The 21,602-nt window shown below is 34.4% G+C and overlaps 1 protein-coding gene and 1 long non-coding RNA gene across 2 annotated transcripts in view; one reads left to right on the forward strand and one right to left on the reverse strand.

Moving 5' to 3' along the window:
* The window catches only part of LOC145687773 (uncharacterized), a 152,242-nt gene that overhangs the window by 26,454 nt on the left and 104,186 nt on the right, over positions 1-21,602 (forward strand). The window lies entirely within an intron of this gene.
* Positions 1-21,602, reverse strand: part of LOC145687772 (inactive hydroxysteroid dehydrogenase-like protein 1) — an 89,584-nt gene that overhangs the window by 1,302 nt on the left and 66,680 nt on the right. The window contains exon 5 of the mRNA XM_081761211.1: positions 5,785-6,012. Within this exon, the coding sequence (XP_081617337.1) occupies positions 5,785-6,012 (228 nt within the window). The remainder of the gene's footprint in view (positions 1-5,784; positions 6,013-21,602) is intronic.

The raw sequence follows: 21,602 nt of genomic DNA on the forward strand, positions 1-21,602 counted from the left end.
TCTGAAGGCAAAATGCTATGGTATACAAAGTAAAGGTGCTCACTTCCAAGTTGGCTCGCCCAAAAATTTCACGAAGCATCGGATATTGTACAAAGCACCGTTTACTTGTTGATTTCCAGTCCACCTTATTACCCAGACTTCACGCTGTCAAACTTCTTGTTTCCAAAAATGAAGCAGTCACTGAGAGGAAAGTACTTTTCTATGGATGAGATATTTCCACTGCCGATCACTGGTTTTCCGTCCAATGTGAGACTTGATATAAGAATGGATGTTGAATTTTAAAGACCGTTTGAAGAAGTGTGTTACAATACACTATAACGAAGTTGAAAAGGACAAATATTATGCGTCACTTTCAAACTTCTACTTCCATTCCCTCTATACGAGGGCAGAAACTTGTTCATCGTCCCTCGTCACACAAAATATTACGAAAATTCAATGAATTCTCAACATCATACCGGTATCTACGAACAATGCGAACAAGGAAACAAACAAAATTCCTCAAATTTATTTAGGCAATATCAGACTCTCTTGTTCCATCTATGAAAGTACTGGATTCCTGACACTGAAAAGTCAGAGTGACTTCTTGTCTGAGGAATATTCATTAATGTGCACAAGTGGCTACCTATGTAATCAAACCACAATTAAGCAGTTTTTGGATATGTGGTATTCCTAGTCCTAATTCTAAAACTATTCCTCTACTTCATCCCAATTTCCAGCTTTCATAGGACTTTTTGAACAGAAAATGTAACTTGGCCTGCATGTCTCTTATCTACTGAACTAGTAGTTCCACTTGCGCCGTATTTTGTTAGACATTTATGGGGAGGAGGTGGTTCACCTCTGGTGCGTGGGATGGTTCAACACCAGTTCGCGCCAAGTGGGCTCTGTGGTAGAAAAAACACCGTGTGCGTGGATGTTCTTCTTTCGTTTCCTCCCATTTTCTTTCTTCCACCGTTTCATTCATACTCATTATCAGCATCTCCTTCAGCCTATCCGGCATGATCGTGAGACGTAAAACTAGAATTCATTTCATTTCATTTTGTTAGATACTTCTTAAACGAGAACGCATAGAATTTAAGAGGAACTTTTCTCACAAATTACGCCAAATTAACCTCCTAATTAGGATTTGAGATGTTCATGCATTAACTGCAACTGACAACTAAGCCTAATATAGTAGATTTAACACAAACCTTAACATCTATTTCTTATTGCTTCTATTTAGAATATTTTCTAAATATCTAATTCCCATTCTTTTAGTTTTATCATCAACCTTAGAAGACAAGAAATATCATTTTACATCAAATCCACCATAACTAAATTATGCTAATTTTACAATAATAACATAAAAAAAAACTCATATTAATGGTAGACTTGGGTCTGATAAAACACATTGACATATTAACTCTATTAAATAGGGAACTAATGTATGATTATATTTTTCCTGATTATGACAAGAGTTACAAGTAACTAATAGTAAGATATATTAGTATAATATGAATCATCACTCAAAAATTAATAAATTACTATTTTTTATATTAATGTAAAATTTGTGTCAAATCTTGTATTATGTTTCGCAAGACACCATTATATGTTTTCATTAACTGGGTCAAATACAGAATTCCTCAAACAGGCATGGTTCTATCACTTCTGAGTGCATTCCTCCTAGCGTTACTGCGGTATACAAAATTTTATGATATTGTTAGAGCGGGGAAATATTAGTTATATTCCTCCCCATTTATTCCTCGTAGTACTAAATTGAATTTAATTTGGTAAATAAAATAGCAAGAATTCCATATCCGTTTAAGAATTCTCTACAACATTCTGTTTTAGAGGGACCAAAACATAATTTAAAGTAGGCATATCTGCTCTAGCCCCTTCCTGGAGACGAGTCTGTCTCAATTTGTTGAAAATTTGCACAGCAAACGCCATCTATCATTTTTCACCAAACCAAAAGAAACATAAGAAAATAATGAAAAAAGCATTAATCTATGTAAGTAGCTTTCAACTTCGTTATTTTGTATTTTACTTCCATTATTTTAATATCTATTTATCTCTTCTTAATTATAGTACGAACTGTGCTTAGATTCATCATTGTATCATTTACAGGGATTCCGCCAGACCCCCCTAAACTTCAAGTATCACCCCCCAAACTTCTGCCATAATTCCGAGCCTGAATAGGCAATTTTTCACAATTATTTCATGTTTTGTGCGAAGAAGTCCTATTTGAATATAGAATCTCAAACGATTGAAAGAATAACTTTCTTCAAGGGATTTCTAATGAAACTTTCCTGTAAGAATATAAATGCATTATATTTCCTAATTTGTCAACTCGGGCAACAGTGTACTTCTTCCAATCGGTACCGCTCCAGTGGAGAGATCATCTTCAACAACGAATAGAATTTTAACTTCAGAACGGTGCCGGCTCACTACGGGACACGTTAATAATTTGATGAAGGTGTCCTTGGAAGGATCTTGTTTACCTGATGTTTGAAGTAAAAATAAAAGTGTTGAGGCTGATTTTGAAAATTTTATAAGTTGTGCACAGGCCCGTATCCAAGGGGGTCTAGGGAACCGTCCTCCTAAATTTTTGCTACACCCTAAAATTTTCACGATAGGCTTGCAAATGAACTATAATATGGTGATGAACTATATGGTTAGATCGGGCCATCCCTCTCGCCCCCCTACATTTTTTGGGCTGGCTACCGGTCTGGTTGTGCATACGATAAATGGTTGAGTAGTTCTATACGAGTAGCATCGGTTCAGTTGCGCCATGAGTGAATCAAAATAAATGAATTTGCGTTTCAAAGAGCAATAAAGAACTTGGAACAGTGATTTTCAATCTTCGTAAGACTGCGCCGCGGTTCACAAATATGATTGTAAATACATTTCTATTTTTTTTTCATTAGGATAACAGAAATCATTTGACTTGACTATTAAACGAACCCGCATAAGGCATGTATGGGTTATAAAGTGGTGTTACAATGTGTGAAAATGTGAAGAAGGCTAATGACGGTTCAGAACAGAGTTTTCAAAATATGCATATGGTAGTCATAAAGACTATTAATACATTCGTGAATATATGAGTCACATTGGTAAAAAATTACAAAGTACAAAATTACATTGGCTTTAAATTTAAACAAATTTAGTTACCTACAATATTGCGATAAATTTACACACACATGTCCAAAATTATTGTTGCATGTCTATAAATATGTTGATGTAGGAATATAATTTGATAACGAATTTGCTCAGTATTTCTTATAATGGTAGTATGTGTAAAATTTGTAAAGACATGTATGTGGCAAATTTCATGTCAAAAGAGCAGTAAATAAGAACAATAAATCGAAAATAAAACTTTCTTGTCCAATTAGCAACGTTTTATTTTACTCATTCTATTTTCGTATTTATAATTTTTTTCGTATTTATATTTTTTTATTTGTGGTAATAAAAAAATTACCACAAATATACATTTCTTGATTATACACATAGTATCAGTATTAAAAGTACCCTGCAAAATCATTATGAAATTATATTCTTACAAGAAGACAGTTATAGATATGCGACAATCATTTTGGACATGAGTATACAATATTTGCAATTAGCAATAAATGTTCTAGTATATCATATTGTTGTTTTAGCACTTCAGATATCAGATCGAGTTAATCTAACCTAACCTAACCACTGACTGATCTCAGTCGCGAAAAAGTGTCCATTTTAGGCAGAGCAAACAGAAATTTAAGAACGAGAAGAGAAATGATAAATTTATAACATCCGACGTTTATCTGTCCGTGCATACATTAATCAAGAAAACTACGACGGATTTTAGTTCAACATCTGTCAAGTGAATTAATTCGTTAATACTATAACTTACCTTGATTTAATGGGTATTCACACAAAATAAAAATAAATAAATAAAAAGGATTTTAGAAATGATCCAAAAAATGGATCGAAAGATTGCGATCTTCGCCAAGAATTTTAGGAATGATAAAAAAAAAAACGCATCAAAAGATTGTGACCTTGGCCACTAATTAGTTTTTGGATCAGGTGCCACAAAATTTTTGAACGGCCCCTAAATCGAGTTTTCGTATTATTTTCTTTTCTTTTCTTTTTTTTTTACGTAAGAAGCACATCATACTGATTTAAGTGATAGTTTGGGTTTGGCTACACTATACGTAGTTCTCCAGACATGGGGCGTACAAGAACATTTTTGATTGAATGAAATATATTGAATTATTTTTAGATTAGGGGCCACAAAATTTTTGAACGGCCCCTAAATTTGTTTTCGTATTTTTTTACAGAATAAGTAGATTGTACTGAGTTCAATGATAGTTTGGGTTTGGTTACACTATATCTAGTTCTCCAGATATGGAGCGTACAAGAAAATGTTTGATTGAATTAAATATATTGGAGTTTTAGATCAGGGGCCACAACATCTTTGAACGGCTTATAATCGAGTTTTTTTTTTTTTGTATTTTTTGCAGAATAACCACATCATACTGAGTTAAGTGATAGTTAGGGCTTGGCTACACTATATATAGTTCTGCAGATATGGGTGGTACATGAAAATGTTTGATTGAATGAAATATTTTGGATTTTTTAGATTAGGAGCCACAAAGTTTTTGAACAGCCCTAAATCGGTTTTCGTATTTTTTGCGGAATAAGTACACTGTATTGAGTTAAGTGATAGTTTAGGTTTGGCTATACTATATTTAGTTCTCCAGATGTGGTGCGTACAAGAAAATGTTTGATTGAATGAAATATTGGATCTTTTAGATCAGGGGCCGCAACAATCTTGAACAGCCTCTAAATCGCGTGTTTTTTTTTCAGTATAAGCACATAATCTTGAGTTAAGTGATAGTTTGGATTTGGCTACACTATATGTAGTTCTCCAGATATGGGTCGAAAAGAAAATGTTTGATTGAATGAAATATATTTTTTTTTTGAACGGCCCCTAAATCGAATTTTCGTATTTTTTACGGAGTAAGTACATCATACTGAGTTAAGTGATATTTTGAGTATGGTTACACAATATGTAGTTCTTCAGATATAAGACCTACAAAAAATCTTTTGGCTGAAATATATTGGATCTATTGATATGAAAAACGAAATGAAGGTCTATTCAACATTTTCTACTGTATTGAAATTAGGATTGCAGTGGAAAGGTGTCATTTTTTGTTTTATTGCAGAATTTTAGGATAATACGAGAAAGATAAAAATAATTGTATAAGTTTTCTAAAAGACAAGCACCCACACCCCCTTAAACTTTTAACACGCCCCTGATTTTGAAATCCTGGCGGTAATCCTGATCATTTGTATAGTAAACAATATGCATTATTTTGTAAACAAAATATATAAGAAATAAAAATAATAAACTATTAAAAACAAAAACAATTAAAAATAAAATACAGTAATATGTGCGTAGTTATTTGACTTAACTATTATTGAATTTGGTCTAATCATTCCCATATTGCACCCATCACTTTGATCTATAGTATACTTTCAACTCTTATATTAATATTTCTTTATCTATTAGAAACTATATTACTATTAATCATTTGTTTTTGGTAATATATAAATGTTATCTTCCCAGTAAAGTATAAAGTCAAATGAACGTCTAAAAGTATAAAAACATACACAACATGAAAATTTTCACTACAGAAGAGATGACCTAACTGCCTTCACAAAACAGAAGGGGAAAATAAATGAACATTTATTATTCTATTATATTTATGAAACACTGCGTGATATATTTTCATGTTTTGTATGACATATTTACGATCTACTTGCCATTATCCCATGTATCCAATATCCAGATGCGTCTTCTAACACCCCAAATGTTTTCACTGAATGAGAAACATACTTTTCAGCAAGTGGTGTTATACTATTCAAAGTTGCCGGTAGGTTTACTGCTTTCGTCATGCCTGTTTTGACGAAGTTAGGAAAAACTCTTTGAATAACTATTCCAGTGCCTTTCAACTCATGTCGGAGAGCTTCTGTAAAATACTTGATAAATGCCTGCAAGAGATAATAATAATAATAATAATAATAATAATAATAATAATAATAATAATAATAATAATAATAATAATAATGTGTTGAAAATAAAATGTCAGTAAATGATTAAAGGAAAAGAATTATGTATGCAAAACACCTATGATAAAATACCAGAGGAACTTATAAAGTAGGGAAAATTGAGTATAAAATTGTAGTATCTTGTATGTATTAATAGTGAACATGCGGCGTACAAAAGAAGGAAAAGTTCAGATTAAGTAAACATTTTCACTAATCGAATTGGGTATCGGTTACAATAATTATTAAAAAAATATTTTATTATATTAATAAAACATACTAATAAGTCATAGTATGTAAGTATAGAAAAAAGGGCGATAGGTTAACTATGTCATAAACTTTTCATATAACAGTCGAATTCATATGACATAAAGTAAATTTAAGGTAGGAGTTGAGTAAAGATGACAACTAAACATTTTTTATACAATAAACATTACAGTGTTTGAAATCTTTAGCTTATTACATAAATAGGTTAACTTGAGCGAAATATTATTTAATTTATGGCCAATGGTATAGCTCTACGTCATTGAAGGCTCTTGAGGAGAACAATATTTTCTCGCAGTTATTGTAGTATCATTATCCATACATACTGCTGCAATAGACAAAAAGAACCGCTCAATGTGACTTCTACTGAATTAGGTATATATCCAAATGTACATGTTTATGGTCAGTGGTGTTATTTTACTTTTTAACAACCGGTTATATATATTTATATATAGTGAGAGAGAGAGAGTAAATGGATATATATTATAAAATTGAAAGTGACTATGTTTGTGACTCTCAATCTCCTGAACCACCGATCGATCTCAATCAAATTTTCAACATATATATGAAGTTCAAACCTGGGAAGTTTTCTATCATTTCATTTTCACAGTAGATTTTAGGGGAGGGGGAGGTGAGGAGGGAAAGTATATGAAAATAAATAAAACTTAATAACTTTTGAACCACCCGACCGATCACGATCAAACTTTCAACATAGATAAGGTTCGGGTCTGGAATATTTTCTTCATATGACTTTTACAATGGAACTAAGGTCAGGGGGAGGAAGATATATGTAAAAAAATAAATAATAAAAAATAAAAAAAAACATAAAAATAAAAGTTACTTTATTCGTGATTTCATCATGCTTTAACCGCCCGACCGATCTTTTAAAAAATCAACATAGATGAGGTTCAGACCTGAGGTGGTTTTTATCATATCACTTTAACGGTAGAACTTAGGGGCGGAGGAGGGCAGGGGAGAAATCTATAAAAATACATTAAATGTAACAACTCTTGAACCACCAGACCGATCTTGATCAAACTTTCAACATAGATAGGGTTCGGTACTGGGATGGTTTCTTCATTTCACTTTTACGGTGCAACCTAGGGAGGGGGAGGGAGGAGATAAATAAAAATCAATTTATATAAGACTGAAAGTGACTATTTTTGTAACGTAATAACTTTTGAACTATCCGATCGATCTCAATAAAATTTTCACCATACATGAGTTAGAGGCAGGGATTGCTTTAGGCTATTCGGTTTGACGATGCAACATAGGGGAGGGGGAGGGGGAGAGAAATTTCAAAATGATCAAAAATGGCTGATATTAGTGTTTAATCCATAGTTTTCAGGGTCGATGAGAGAAACAGTGACACTTCTGATGCTGTTTTGAATCTAAGTTCAGCTCTGATAGTTGCGGAGGGGGAGGGTACAACGTAGGGGAAGGGGATAAGCATTTAAACATGATCGAAAATGACTAATATTAGTGTCGAATCCATAGTTTTCGGGATCATTCAGATGAACAGTGACATTTCGGATCCGGTTTAAATCTAAAATCAGCCCCACCACTTGGGGGAGGGAAGGAAAGAGATATATAAAAATGATCGAAAATGGCCACTATCATTGTCGAATTTATAGTTTTCTGGATCCCTTAGATGAACAATGGTACTTTCGATCCCGTTTAAATCCAAATTCAAACCCACAACTTGGGGGAGGGGGAGGAAGATATATTTAAAAATCATCGAAAATAAACGATATTAATGCTGAATCCACATTTGTTGAGGCACTGATATGAACGGTGATACTTCCGATGCCATGGCCCGCAACATGGGGTGGAGGGAATAAATATATATGTATATATATAAATGGTCAAAAATATCAGATACTAGGCCTACTGTTGAATCTAGAATTCTTGCGGTCGCCGAAATGAACAGTGACACTTCTGATGCTGGTTAAGTTCATTTTCAGCCTTGACGCTTGGGGGATGAGGAGGGATGACATATATTAAAATGATCCAAAATGAGCAATATCAGTGTGAATTTAAATTATTTATTTCAACCCAGTGAAGTGGGTAATATATGCTAGGATATACATATATACATACATACACACACACACACACACACACATATATATATATATATATATATATATATATATATATATATATATATATATATATATATATATAACTCTCTTGAAAACAAAACATACAAGGTAGACAGAAGCAAATTTTTTACTCGATACTGCAAGTAACAAGTAGAGGCCTACACAGTAGCCTAATACTAGATGGCGAAATTAGGTAACACTGCGAATATGTTGAAAACGAATTATCCAAGATAGATGATTGTCAAAAAGTATTGGAAAGACCTTAATCCAGCAATGAAGCAACAATTGTTGATAATAGTATATATGCGTTTCAAATATAAATAACCATCGCCACTACATCCATTCAATCCCAGTTTTCATTCTTGATATCTGATCATTTGAAATTAAGAAATAAGTACTTATACTATACCGTATCAGGTATGCAGATGTTATGGTTATAATAGCTAAAACAGAAGGAGGACTACAGGAGATGATTGACAAAATAGTTGACACTGGAAAACTGTATGGCATGGAAATTAACATCGAAAAGTCGAAAGTCATGAGAATTTCCCGTGGAAACACGCCCTTATGGATCAGAGTAGAACAAAGAGAACTTGAAGAGGTCGATAACTTCAAGTATCTGGGAAGTATTTTGACGAGAGACGCTTACTGCACCAAAGAGATCAGGTCAAGAATTGTCATAGCTAAAGAAGCATTCAACAACAAAAGATCACTCTTAACTACCAGGATCAATATTGAACTTAAGAAGAAGTTGGTATATATGGAGCATTGGACTGTATAGTTCAGAGATTTGGACATTACGGAAGTTAGAGAACAAATATTTGGAGAGCTCTTCGAAATGTGGTGTTGGAGGAAGATGGAGAAGATGAAATGGACAGAGAGAGCAACAAACGAAAATGTTTTAGAACGGATAGGAAAGAAGAGGACACTTCTAGCCACCATCCTTTGTAGAAAGGCCAATTGGATTGGGCACATTTTGCAAAGAAATTGCCTTCTTCACACCGCCATAGAAAGAAAGATGGAAGGGAAGCAAGAAATAGGAAGAAGAACACGGCTTATCGATGATTTGAAAGATACGAGAAAATATTGGGAGTTAAAAGAGGAAGGTGAAGAGCGAGAATAGTGGAAAAGACATTTCCAGGCCCAAATCTAAAAATTAAAAAAAAAAAAAAAGCTCACTAGTCTCAGGACCTGCCGAAAGGCAGAATACTTAATATTAATACCTTGTTGTGGAAGATCATATGTAAGAATTTTTAAAAACAAATATTGTGAAACTAAAATATATTGTTCCTGGGTATAACTGGGTAAAATTTTCTGTTATATCTGGGTATAACAAACGGTTCTGCGAACTGGAAATATTTTAACAAACGATTCTACCAAACCGGTGCGATCCGGCTGAATAGCAGCACTGTTTGTATTATACATGGAATATATTTGACATTCTTGAAACATCGTTCACATATAATAATATAGTCATAGGGCGTAATATTGCAATAGAATTACAATATGTAAGAACAGAAAGTAATACAAGTACATTAAGTAAAACTACAGAATACACAAGATAAAAGGAGAAAAATATTGATATGAGTTTAATGTGTTTACCATGAAAATATTTGTTTGTTCTGCAGTCATAATTTTTGTTTCCGTTCCATAATCCATAAAATTCTTTCTTTCTTTCACGATCTGTATTCACCTTCCTTTCTTATTTTATTTCGAAGTGTTGCGTTGGGCAATATACTTTGCTATGACTACAATGCCTCATTCAAAGTTTAATTTTCTCTTTGTGTTGTAGGTGCAAAGAAAGTTGCAAATTGCAGTCTACTAGCTGCTCGTTAAATAGTCAGTTGAGAAACATCGCAATCGCCTTTTAATTTTTGCATGTACTAATGACCTTCCGTTTTATTTTTATTATTATTATTATTATTTTGCAGTCGTCATCTTCGCTTTGTTAATCAGTCAACAAAAATAAAAATGCTATGAAGGGAAATTTTGCATGTCATTCAATACTTGTGTTTTTTCCTTTCACTTCCATATTAAAGTAAAATTTGCTTTCGACATCTGATGGTATGTTTATACTCTTTAAAAATTCTTGGCTTAGCCTAGAAATGAAATTAACGACCTAATAAACGTAATTAAATTAAAGCTAATGTCATGCATAGAGCAATTAAACCTATTTCTTACTATATCCAACATAGATCTCTTCATTGAGCAACATTTAAAATGATTACCGTAGATATAAATAAATAAGTACATAAATAGTATTTTTTAAATGGCTCAATTTTCATTCATTACAGGAAGATACATATGTACTCAATGAATATTCTTTATTATATCGTTATTAAGTATATGAGTGTATACTAAAAGTGTTTGGCTGTTATGCTGTAACATTACAATATCTAATGTAGTCTGCATTGTTACAAGCCTACAAATATGAAGCACTTGGCGAACTTCGAGCTACTAAAACTCTAGGTCAGCAAAATTAAAACATATATAGTAAGCAGATTGAACTTCCAGCTATTACAGTGACGATAAAGTATATCAAAAAGTGTTTTGCATATACCAGTACAGAACTGGGATAAAATGAAGTACAAAATTGCTCAAGAAGCTGTATCACTATAATATCGCCTGCAGATTACTGAAACGGAAAAGAAATTGCATGTTACTGAAAAAGGTCAGATTCTATAGAAATGAAGAAAGGCTACTCGTAAAATCAATGCAATTATATATATATATATATATATATATATATATATATATATATATATATGAGCACCTTCGTGGCTAAGCGGTTAGCGTACGCACCTTTGGCGTGGGAGACCCGGGTTCACTTCCCGAGGGGAGCTCATGTGGTTCGGATTCCACGTTAATCAGTAGGTCCACGTCTCATATAGCCTCGCTGTTGAACGGGACGTTAAACTCAAAATCAACTGAACTCAACGCAATATTATATAATGCAATTATATAGAGGGTGTTTCAAAACAACACCGAAAACTTTTGGGAGGTGATTCCTGACAAGATAAGAAAAAAATATAGATTAACCTGGGTGCACAAATGCTTCCTTTCGGAGCTACGGGCTGGCGAAAACATAAAAAATGAACTTTAAGTGCCCACAGCTCTAATATTATGAGACCTACCATAGTCAAGTCAAGACTTCACATAGGAACTGATATGTGCCCTATCCAAAAATCCATGTTTCAGAATCCTAAGGTACTCATGCAACATTTTTTTACAGAGGGAGTTCGGTTACGGGAATATTATTTGAAGTACTCACCAACTACCTCTGCAAAAATTGTTGCGGAAGTACCACAGGATTTTTTTTTTTTTTTGTTTTCGGCAGCCTATAACTCTGAAAGGAAGCATCTGTGCACCCAGGTTAGTCTATACTTTTTGTCTTATCTTGGTGTCAGGAATCATCTCCAAAACTTTGTCGGTGTTGTTTTGAAATACCCTGTATATTCAATAAGCGAACATTGTTAAACTGTTTGGAGAAGGCTGGCTACAAAAAGGAGCTCTATGTTTGGTTCCAAATGATCTGACTCAAAAACATGTACTCGATCGAATGTCTATCAGCGAATCTCTAATGAAGCGCAGCGAACTCAACCCATTTCTGAAACGGTGGATCACCAAGGCGCGGCTTTAGAATTTTAGTTTTGGGTTGGCTCGCTCCCTCTCTTATGGATACATACACACTTTTGATTCATTAGTGACAGTAGGAAATTACTTTTGCAGTAGGGTTGGTTCTATTTGTAAAATAATTACTTATCATAAATATAAATAGTAAAAATATATTTATTCCTTATTGTATCTTTTAGTTCCGATGCGAAAATGGACTCGGACCTGTACCGTCGACAACTAGGACGAGTGAGCCGAGCAATTCAAAAGAAACAGTAGGAACGGGTGAACAGAAAGCGTATCATATACCACACTAGCAACGGCAGATCACATACATCTATAGCGATCTCTCAGAAACTGACATAACTTGGCTGGGAAAGAATGCACTCACTGTATATCCCGAACCTGTAATTTTAAAAAGATTTCATTAATAAGGTTAATATATAGCATAAACCATTTCTCGTGAAGAAGTTCGCAAAGATTATTTGACTTGTGTGAGTGGCTTTGCCTTTGGGTGAAGTTTTACCCGAAACATCTAATAATTTTGATTTTATTTCTTAAATAAATATTTCAGTAATAACTGTGGCATAACGTTATCAATTTAAAAAATCAAAGCGAGAAAGTTAAGAGTAGTGGGGCGTACCTTTTATTAGTTAATTTGTCTCGTGTTACTTTAGAAGCTTATTATAATGATGATCGAAACAACTTTGTAAAATAATAAAACTTTTTATTGTTTGCTTCTTTCGGTGGCCATAAACTTTGGAAAGAAGAAAAGCTTTTTGTTTACAGTCAGAGATAGTCGGATGAACAAAAAAAAAAAAAAAAACTTTTTTTGTCTTTTTAATTTCTATCTTCCATAATTAACAGCATCAATACCAATGTATCACACCACTTATCAACCAATGTGTTACACTGTTCAACAAATTTAAGCTTTTATTATTATTATTATTATTATTATTATTATTATTATTATTATTATTATTATTATTATTATTATTATTATTATTATCATTATTACAATGATGGTTGCTGGGGCAGAACACAAAAATTACAATAAAAAATTCTCCTATCTTGGTTTCCGAGTAAACTGGCTATTTATATTCTAGAAATAATGTAAAAGGGCGTTATGATTGCTGCCTTTCGGCAGGTCGTGTGACTAATGAGAATTCTTTTTCTATTTTAGATTTGGGCCTGGAAATGTTTCTTCCACTTTTCTCGGTCTTCAGCTTCCTCTTTTAACCCCCAATATTTTCTCCTATCTTTCAATTCTTCGATCAACTGTGTTCTTCTTCTTCCTATTCCTTGCCTCCCTTCCATCTTTCTTTCTATGGCGGTGTAAAGAAGACAATTTCTTCGCAAGGTGTGCCCAATCCAATTGGCCTCTCTACGATGGATAGTGGCTAGAAGTGTCCTCTTCTCTCCTATCCGTTTTAAAACATCTTCGTTTGTTGCTCTCTCTGTCCATTTTATCTTCTCCATCTTCCTCCAACACCACATTTCGAAGTTCTCTAAATATTTGTTCTCTAACTTCCGTAATGTCCAAGTCTCTGAACCATACAGTCCAATGCTCTATATATAGCACTTGACCAACTTCTTAAGTCCAATATTGAGCCTACTAGTTAAGAGTGATCGTTTCTTGTTGAATGCTTCTTTAGCTATGGCAATTCTTGACCTGATCTCTTTGGTGCAGTAAGCGTCTCTGGTCAAAATACTTCCCACATACTTGAAATTATCTACTTCAAGTTCTTTTTGTTCTACTCTGATCCGTAAGGGCGTGTTTCCACGGGATATTTTAATGACTTTCGACTTTTCGATGTTAATTTCCATGCCATACAGTTTTCCAGTGTCAACTATTTTGTCAATCATCTACTGTTGTCCTATTTCGGTTTTAGCTATTAATTGTATCATCTGCATACCGGATTTTGTTAAAGATCTGCCCTCCAATCTTGAATCTTTGGGGCCGTTCTTTTGACTATACAGACCTTTTATGTATTCCTCCCAACTTCTAAGGATTCTTTGATGGTCAGTGGTCACATTACCTTGTTGATCTTCGATATCGAACGTTCATATAATTTTGTCAGCTCTACATCCTAATTATTGTGCTATCTGATACATCAGATCATATCTGCCGCGCCTTTAAAGTTAAATTATGTCTTCACATATTTGCTCCATGTACGAGTGCATATAGCATTGTAAAGGTTGAACTGTTGTTATTTCTGCGTATTTCTGATGAGGTTTGGCAACGCTGTGCATATCGATATCTGCCCCACCAATCACGAAATAATAGCCAAGGAGTGGGTTTCTAACCATCTCCCTTTCCTTTGTTAAGAGGAACGTGTTAACAAAGCCGTACTTTGGCTTTGCGGAGCCTTATAAATTCCCATTCAACTTGTATCGAGATCTATAGAATCATAGTATATATACAGGATGGACCGTCTATATATTAATAGCGGTGTCTGTAAACACACACACAAGAAAAAACTTCAAATAAAAATTGAAGGTGACTATGTTTGTGACTCATAATCTCTTGAACCACCCGACAGATCTCGTTCAATTTTTTTACGTAGACGCAGTTCTTGCCTGGAAGTGCTTTTAGCTATTCACTTTCACAGTAGAACATAACGGAGAGGGAGGAGAGGGAACTATATTAAAAAAAAAACTTAATTACTCCTGAACCAAACGACAAATCTCGATCAAATTTTCAACATAGATGTCCTTCGTGCCTGGAATGGTTTTTATCATATCCCTTTGACGATAGAGCTTAGAGTAGGGGGAGGGGAGAGATATATAAAAATAAATAAAACTTAATAACTCTTGAACCACCTGATCGATCTCGATAAAATTTTTAACATACTTGACGTTCGAGCCTGGAAAGTATTTTAATATTTTCACGTTGACGGTAGAACCTAGGGGAGGGGAAGGGGAGATTAATATATAAAAATTCAATCATTAAGACAATAGGGTCCATCCATACGAAGTGGTCCAGAGGTGGTTGCTCCAAAATCTCCGAAAATTATAAAAAATTGAGTGTGAGGAACCTTGCGTATGAGAAGGTCAATAACACTATTCACGTTGTCGTGTGTACAATGTTTCTGAATGGCGGCCATCTTTGTTGTCGATGGAGTGACAATTTTAGCATTTGCAAGCGTTTACAAAAACTAGCTTTATTGAGGCTATACGAATCAGACGAACATCAAACAAAAACGAATGTTTAGAGAAGAGACTGAGGTACAGTTCGCGGCATAAAAATAGTTATACAAATTCTGTCCAAATTAATAACAAACCCTTGCCCCTTTTTCTTATGCATCCAGAAATACATGTTTCAATCGATTAGTTGCTTCTAGCATTCAATCGAACTCCTTACCCTCCTCGACTTCTCCACCAATCAATCGTGTGTCATCGCCGAGCAATCGGCACCAAAAATTCTAAATTTAAAAAAATGTCCACACCATGGTTCTGACCTGAAAACCTCCTGATTACTAGCGAGCGCCTTGACCACAGATCCACGATCCCTATGCGCTAAATGGTTTGTATTTAGTATGTTTAAATTAGATTTCTTTGCCTCCACTTATAAGTTTCTAAGTTAGTATTTTTCTTTGTTTCAAAATTTCTTTCGTATTTTTTTTTTTTACGATGATGTAATTCAATAATCTTTGGCATAATTTATATTAATAACGTGGTTTGTTCTAAAACCTTTCGTTCCCAATTTTGCTTCTTCTCCACACCAAACTACAGATATGAAAATTTAATTCTCATACTGTGCATTTGGTTTTAAAGCAGTCTTCATTAACTGGTAAAGCAATTTTGTCCGCCACGATTCATGAATTTTGTAACAAAACACGTCAAGAAATGAGTTAAATGAACGCTGCAAGAGTTGATATCAAAGTTAAGTATTGTAAGCTAATGACAAACATGTAATAACATCTCATATTTGAAAATAATGTCAGCTACTTTTAATTCACTAACTGGTATTAGATTTGATTCAAGCTTGAAGATCTGGATTGCACAAACTCAGTGGAGCTAAAAGAAAAAAAACAACAAGAATGGACGAGATTCGAATCTAGGATCACCAGCAGAAAAATTCCGTTCACTAACCCCTCATCTAACAAGCCATCACCTTTTATAAGTTATAAATTTGCATGCAAATGATAACACTATACGTTTGTGCAATCAATGTTTTGCTCTTTTTCTCTTCGAAAACGTAACATGTTTACGACGATTCGGTTTCCATTAGAGCTTCGAAAGAGATTATTTGTGTTTGAGTATAGGATATTTTGTCTCCTTTAACTGACAGTTCTTGCAAATGCAAATCAATTCACACAGTAGTAAACAAATCGTACTACCTTGGAAAAAAATCCTAAAAGGGCGAAACTGCATCATGCACCCTGAACGGTGGCGTAACTAACGGGAGTGCGGTGAGGGAGGCCCACAGCAAAAAGGGGCCCGCTGAAGTTTCGTAATTCGACTTTGGTGGTTTTAATATAATTTCACAATTTTTCCTCAATGTCTAAAATGCAACTTCTTTAGCCTTAGATGGAAAAGAAGTTTTGAAGGTGTTATAAACTGTGAAGTCTAGTGGAAAGATTTATCACGACCTTACAGCAAAAACTTTAAGTTTTCGAACAGTAATGAAGAACAAGATTGATTGAAATTGTAACTTAGAATGAAATAACTAAAATATAATCTTATATAACTGTCATTGATAGTAGTGTTCCGTATTTGTTTAGAGGTCTATTCTTTTATAACTTTACCTATGGTGCATGGGGTCCTTGGTTCGATTCCAGCTCGCGCCGAATGAATTTTATTATGGAAAAACACCGTGTGCATGAGTTTTTTCGGATTTCTTCCGTTTCCTCCCACTTTCTTCATTCCACGATTTCATTCATTTCTCAACATTACTGTCTCCATTAGCGTAGTCTGCATAAACGTGGGACTTAAAACTTAAATATTTCATTTCATTTTTCTTTTATAACTCTATCTCACTTTTCCCGTGACGAGAGCAACATGTAAGCGAGTATTCAGTGAATTAAACCACTAAAACCTATATTCATAGCACAAAAGTGCAGATGAAGTGAAAAAAGGATAATACATTGATATCGAAAAGGTAGTTAACGAATTCCTCTCCGAAAAAGATAACCCGTACAGTTGTTTTTCAGATAGTAATTTATAATCACACTTATGTTGGTTGAAATTCCCCCATAGTTATGGGGGCGAGACACTGAAACCATCCCTACCAAGAGGTGAAGGTGACATGTATAAGTAGTCAAATACGAACGATATTAGTGTCAAATTCATATGCAAAGATGAATAGTGACACTGTGGACGCTACGTAAGATCAAATTAAGCATTGGTTGACATGGAGTTGACAATGGGAGGGTAACAGGAAAAAATAATCAAAAATACCCTATATTTGTGTCGAATGAATAGTTTTCGAGATTACTGACATAAAATGTGATATTTCAGATGCTGATATGTCCAAGGTTGGCCCTATTGGCATGGGGTGATAGGGAGAACCAGTGAAGACTTCAGAACAGTTTCTTTTTGGTGCGTTTCAATATACTGAAAGTGAAATGTGATAATGCACAAATACTGATATCACATTCGGAATTATCGGAGATATGACTTCTGGGGAAGTGTCGTTGCTCCAGGGAGGCATTACTAACTGATCACTCCCTAAAATCGTCACTGTTGTGCAGAGGCGTAGACAGGAATTCATTTCAGCGATCTAAAGCTTGACAAAAATTTATTTCAGCGATTGACGGCATATTTTACTAAAATGTCTATTATCATCTCTAAAATTAGATATAATTTACAGAAAAGTAGTGATTTCGTGGGGGCAGGAGCTCTGGATTGCCAAGGCCTTTATCCTGTGTATGTCCCTGCTGATCTGAATTGTCATAAGCTCCTCTTCAAATGTAAGTCATAAAATGTAAATAATAAACGTATAACATAGAACACAATATAAATAGAAAATATATTATAACTGAGAAATAGAAAATAATTATAAAATAAAGTTAAAGAACAAGTTTTTTTTTTAACAATCATACTTGAAAGTAAAATATACTTTAAAACAATTTTACATTTATGCAGGTTACAAACAAGTGAGGAATGTCATCTGGTAGCCACTATTCATCTCTTTGAACCAGAAAACTATGAATTTGACATCAATATTTTTCGTATTCTATTAGTTTTTTACTTGTAACCCCTTCCTCTCCCTGGAATAGTTTCAGTGTTTACCCCCACAGTAAATTGTTCAGATGGTAATTTATACGTATAGTAAATTCGTTTGAATTTCCTCCAAGAGTCAATGTTGCGTCGGACGATCCACTGTACGTTTTCTTCGGAGTCAAACTTTCTAAATATATATACATAAATTACAGTAAGAACTAAATTTTTTTGTTAACGCCTGACTGTCGTCGTTGTGCAAACATTGATGATGATATGCCGTAGGGAAATGAGTTACATTAAGATTGTAAGGTTTAATATCAAGTTTGAAACATCGCAAGTTAAAGAAACGCATGTAATAACAAATATCATATATGAAAAAAATTTCGAATTAAACTAGCTGTGACTACATTACTTCAAAATTGAACTTGCGGAATGCACAGTATAACCGCAGTTCAAAGAAAATAATCAATAAGAATGGTCTTGATTCGAAGCTCGGGCCATCCACGTAAGAGTATCTTACATTAACCATTCACCTAACAGACAATGACGCACAGGGTTTGGCTCTGCTTTATCAGATGGTTCTATCAAATGTAACTTAATTAACACAATAGTAACAAATTTTACTGCCTTAAACAGTGTCCTGAACAAGGGGAAGTTCATTATGCACATTGTAACTAAGTTACAAGAGGTTTACGTCCTATCTGAACGGCGCATCCACCGAGTCAACTTTTGGAATATCCCACGAAGTTAGCTTTCAGCGTAGCTAAAGGAAACGTATGTGAACGAGTACATAGAGTTCTCCGTAGCAGAATGGATAAAGTAACGGTTCGATAACTACAAGGTTCGTGGTTCGAAACTCGTCTCGGATATTTTTAAATTCTTAATTCCTCAGCTCTCTAGATCTTTCTCTCCCTTCGTAATCATCTGATGCTCTAAAAAGAGTTCTCCACCTTAACCCGACAACTGCCTAACGTTATCCTCGCAGTTCGAAACCTTCCCTTCTTCTGTTTCACAAAATCACAATTTTCGTCATAATACGAATGCTCTGCGATCATTTCCCCTTAATTCTAAATCTGTGCATATAAACCATCCCTCTCTGTCCCTATACTTGAATCTCTCTCTCTCAATGTCGCCCAGGAACTCATATAGCTTGAGATCAAACCTTCGACTCTCGAAACCAAATGTAAGCTCCCTAGCAATGTGCTATCGTAACTCTATAGGTTTGTTGCTAAAAGCAGTGTCTTTTAGATTTTGTTGGGGGGGGGGGGGGTTCTGCGCCGACATAAGATTTTTACTTTTTTATTACTGTATTACTATACATTTGATCAAACATTACGTATTAATGAAACTCAAGGGAGGGGGAATTACACCCTCCTATCCTGCCCAAATACGCCCCTGGAATATTTGCTTGCAATTACTGAAAAGAAATGAAATGAATCATTGAATAACACTCATTTCTGTCAGTAGATATTTTAGAGCTCAGTGTGTACATTACAGACTTTAGGAAGCACAAAACCTACTGCCGTTGTTGGCAATTTCCGTAGATTTCTTAGGGAGCATCTTACTAGCTTGCAGTCTTTAAAGAAGGAAAAGAATGAAACTAAAGGTATTTATAAAGCTTTGGGAACATTGTGTGAGTTTTTTTTTTTAATTTAGGCTCTTAAAAATATTTCAGAACAATCGAACGGAAAAGACTGTTTTAAAGCTATAACGTTGTAAATTTGATTCCTGTTTCTTTTTCAGCTGAATGGAAAGAGTGTCACACACACTGTTTCAGACAATGAAAGGTGGAGGAGGTTGAGGAGTTGGATTGAATACGAGAAGCAACTAATCGATTGAGAGATGTATTTCTGGATGCAAAAGAAAACGGGGCAAGAGTTTGTTATTAATTTGGACTTAGAATTTGTGTAACGATTTCTATTCCGCGAACTGTACATGGAAAATATATACTCTTGCTTCTAAATAAATATTCAGGGTTGTAAACCGATACCTGAAATCACTACACATTACACATAAAATTACACATTTAAATGGGCTGAATTTTGGAATGGCATAAAGTGGGGGGTTTGTAAATTTTGTGCTGAATACTATTGTATTTAAAGAGTTTACAGAAATATCCGCACCTACGATACTACAGGCACCATGGATTTATGGGGGTCTGGAAGTTGAAGTTTGTGATTTTGATGCCATGTTCTGGGCGTAATAACTCAGGAGGGCAAAGTGCTAAAAATTGCTGCTTACGCCACAAAGTAATTCTGTATGTGACTAAACTATTGCGAGAAAATCGTGACTGATATTACATGGAGAAGAAAGTAAGGACATAGTAAAAGCGCGAAGAAAGCACGCATGTAACATATGAAACATATGAAACGCATGAAACATATCAAAAAATTAAATGTTTTGATATGTTTCATGCTAGATCTCAAAAACTACGCATAGTACAACAATAAGGGGCGCTTTTGTTAGTGTTCAGTTGAACAAAAGCTTGCGAGTGACGTTTGTTCCATCTCTCTAGCTCCATGATCATTGCCACGTGTATTAGGTGGACAATTTATCTTGACCATCCGCTATAACGGACAAACCAAAAGACAGAGAAAAGTGAAACTTTGCACGAAACAAGTACAAGAAGAGGGACATCTATGAATATATTAAACAGAAAGTCCCAACAAACGGTGTTGCCAACCCAATACAAAATTATATTTTTCAAATAGCACTTCATCAGATTATTACATATTTCAAATCAGCGTAAACTTAAAATATCACTTTTATTATTCAGTGTTGCAAACTAAGGATGTTATAGTATCACAAATATCCAAAGTTCGGAAGCCGATAAAGCAAATACAACGTAACGGAAATGGGCACGATAATGCATATCTAAAGTACCTTAGCGTTGGATACTATCGTTATGGCATGACTTGTTTCGAATGAATAGGAACGACGTTACCAGAGCTTGATTTCTTTAAAAGCCTTTATTTCGAAAAAAATAAATGCTAAGATAAGTATCACATCTAGATATTTGTATGGTTTGTGATGGATGTGTAAATTATCTTGCCGCTTACAGCTCTTCGATATCTCAAACAGTTCCGCAGTTAAACATTGCTGCAGTTTGCAATACTGCTTAAAGCGTGTAATTGCGAGAACTTTTTGTAATTACAGCTACTAAAAGCTATTGCTGTAATGCTATAGAAAAGAAGGAAAACAACAATCATTTAAAATATTTTCCACAAATACTCCATTTTCAGTATGATAGAATAGATAAGTGTAACGCAACCTTGTGAAAACTAACTTCAGTAACTGGGATTGAATTTCAATGATATTTTGCTGATACATTAAGTGCCTTAATACCGTGGTCTAGTTCGACGATGGGTGTCGTGTGTGCAATTGGGA

The sequence above is a fragment of the Thermobia domestica genome, chromosome 6, assembly GCF_964235325.1.
Source record: "Thermobia domestica chromosome 6, izTheDome1.hap1.1, whole genome shotgun sequence".
Lineage (NCBI taxonomy): Eukaryota > Metazoa > Arthropoda > Insecta > Zygentoma > Lepismatidae > Thermobia > Thermobia domestica.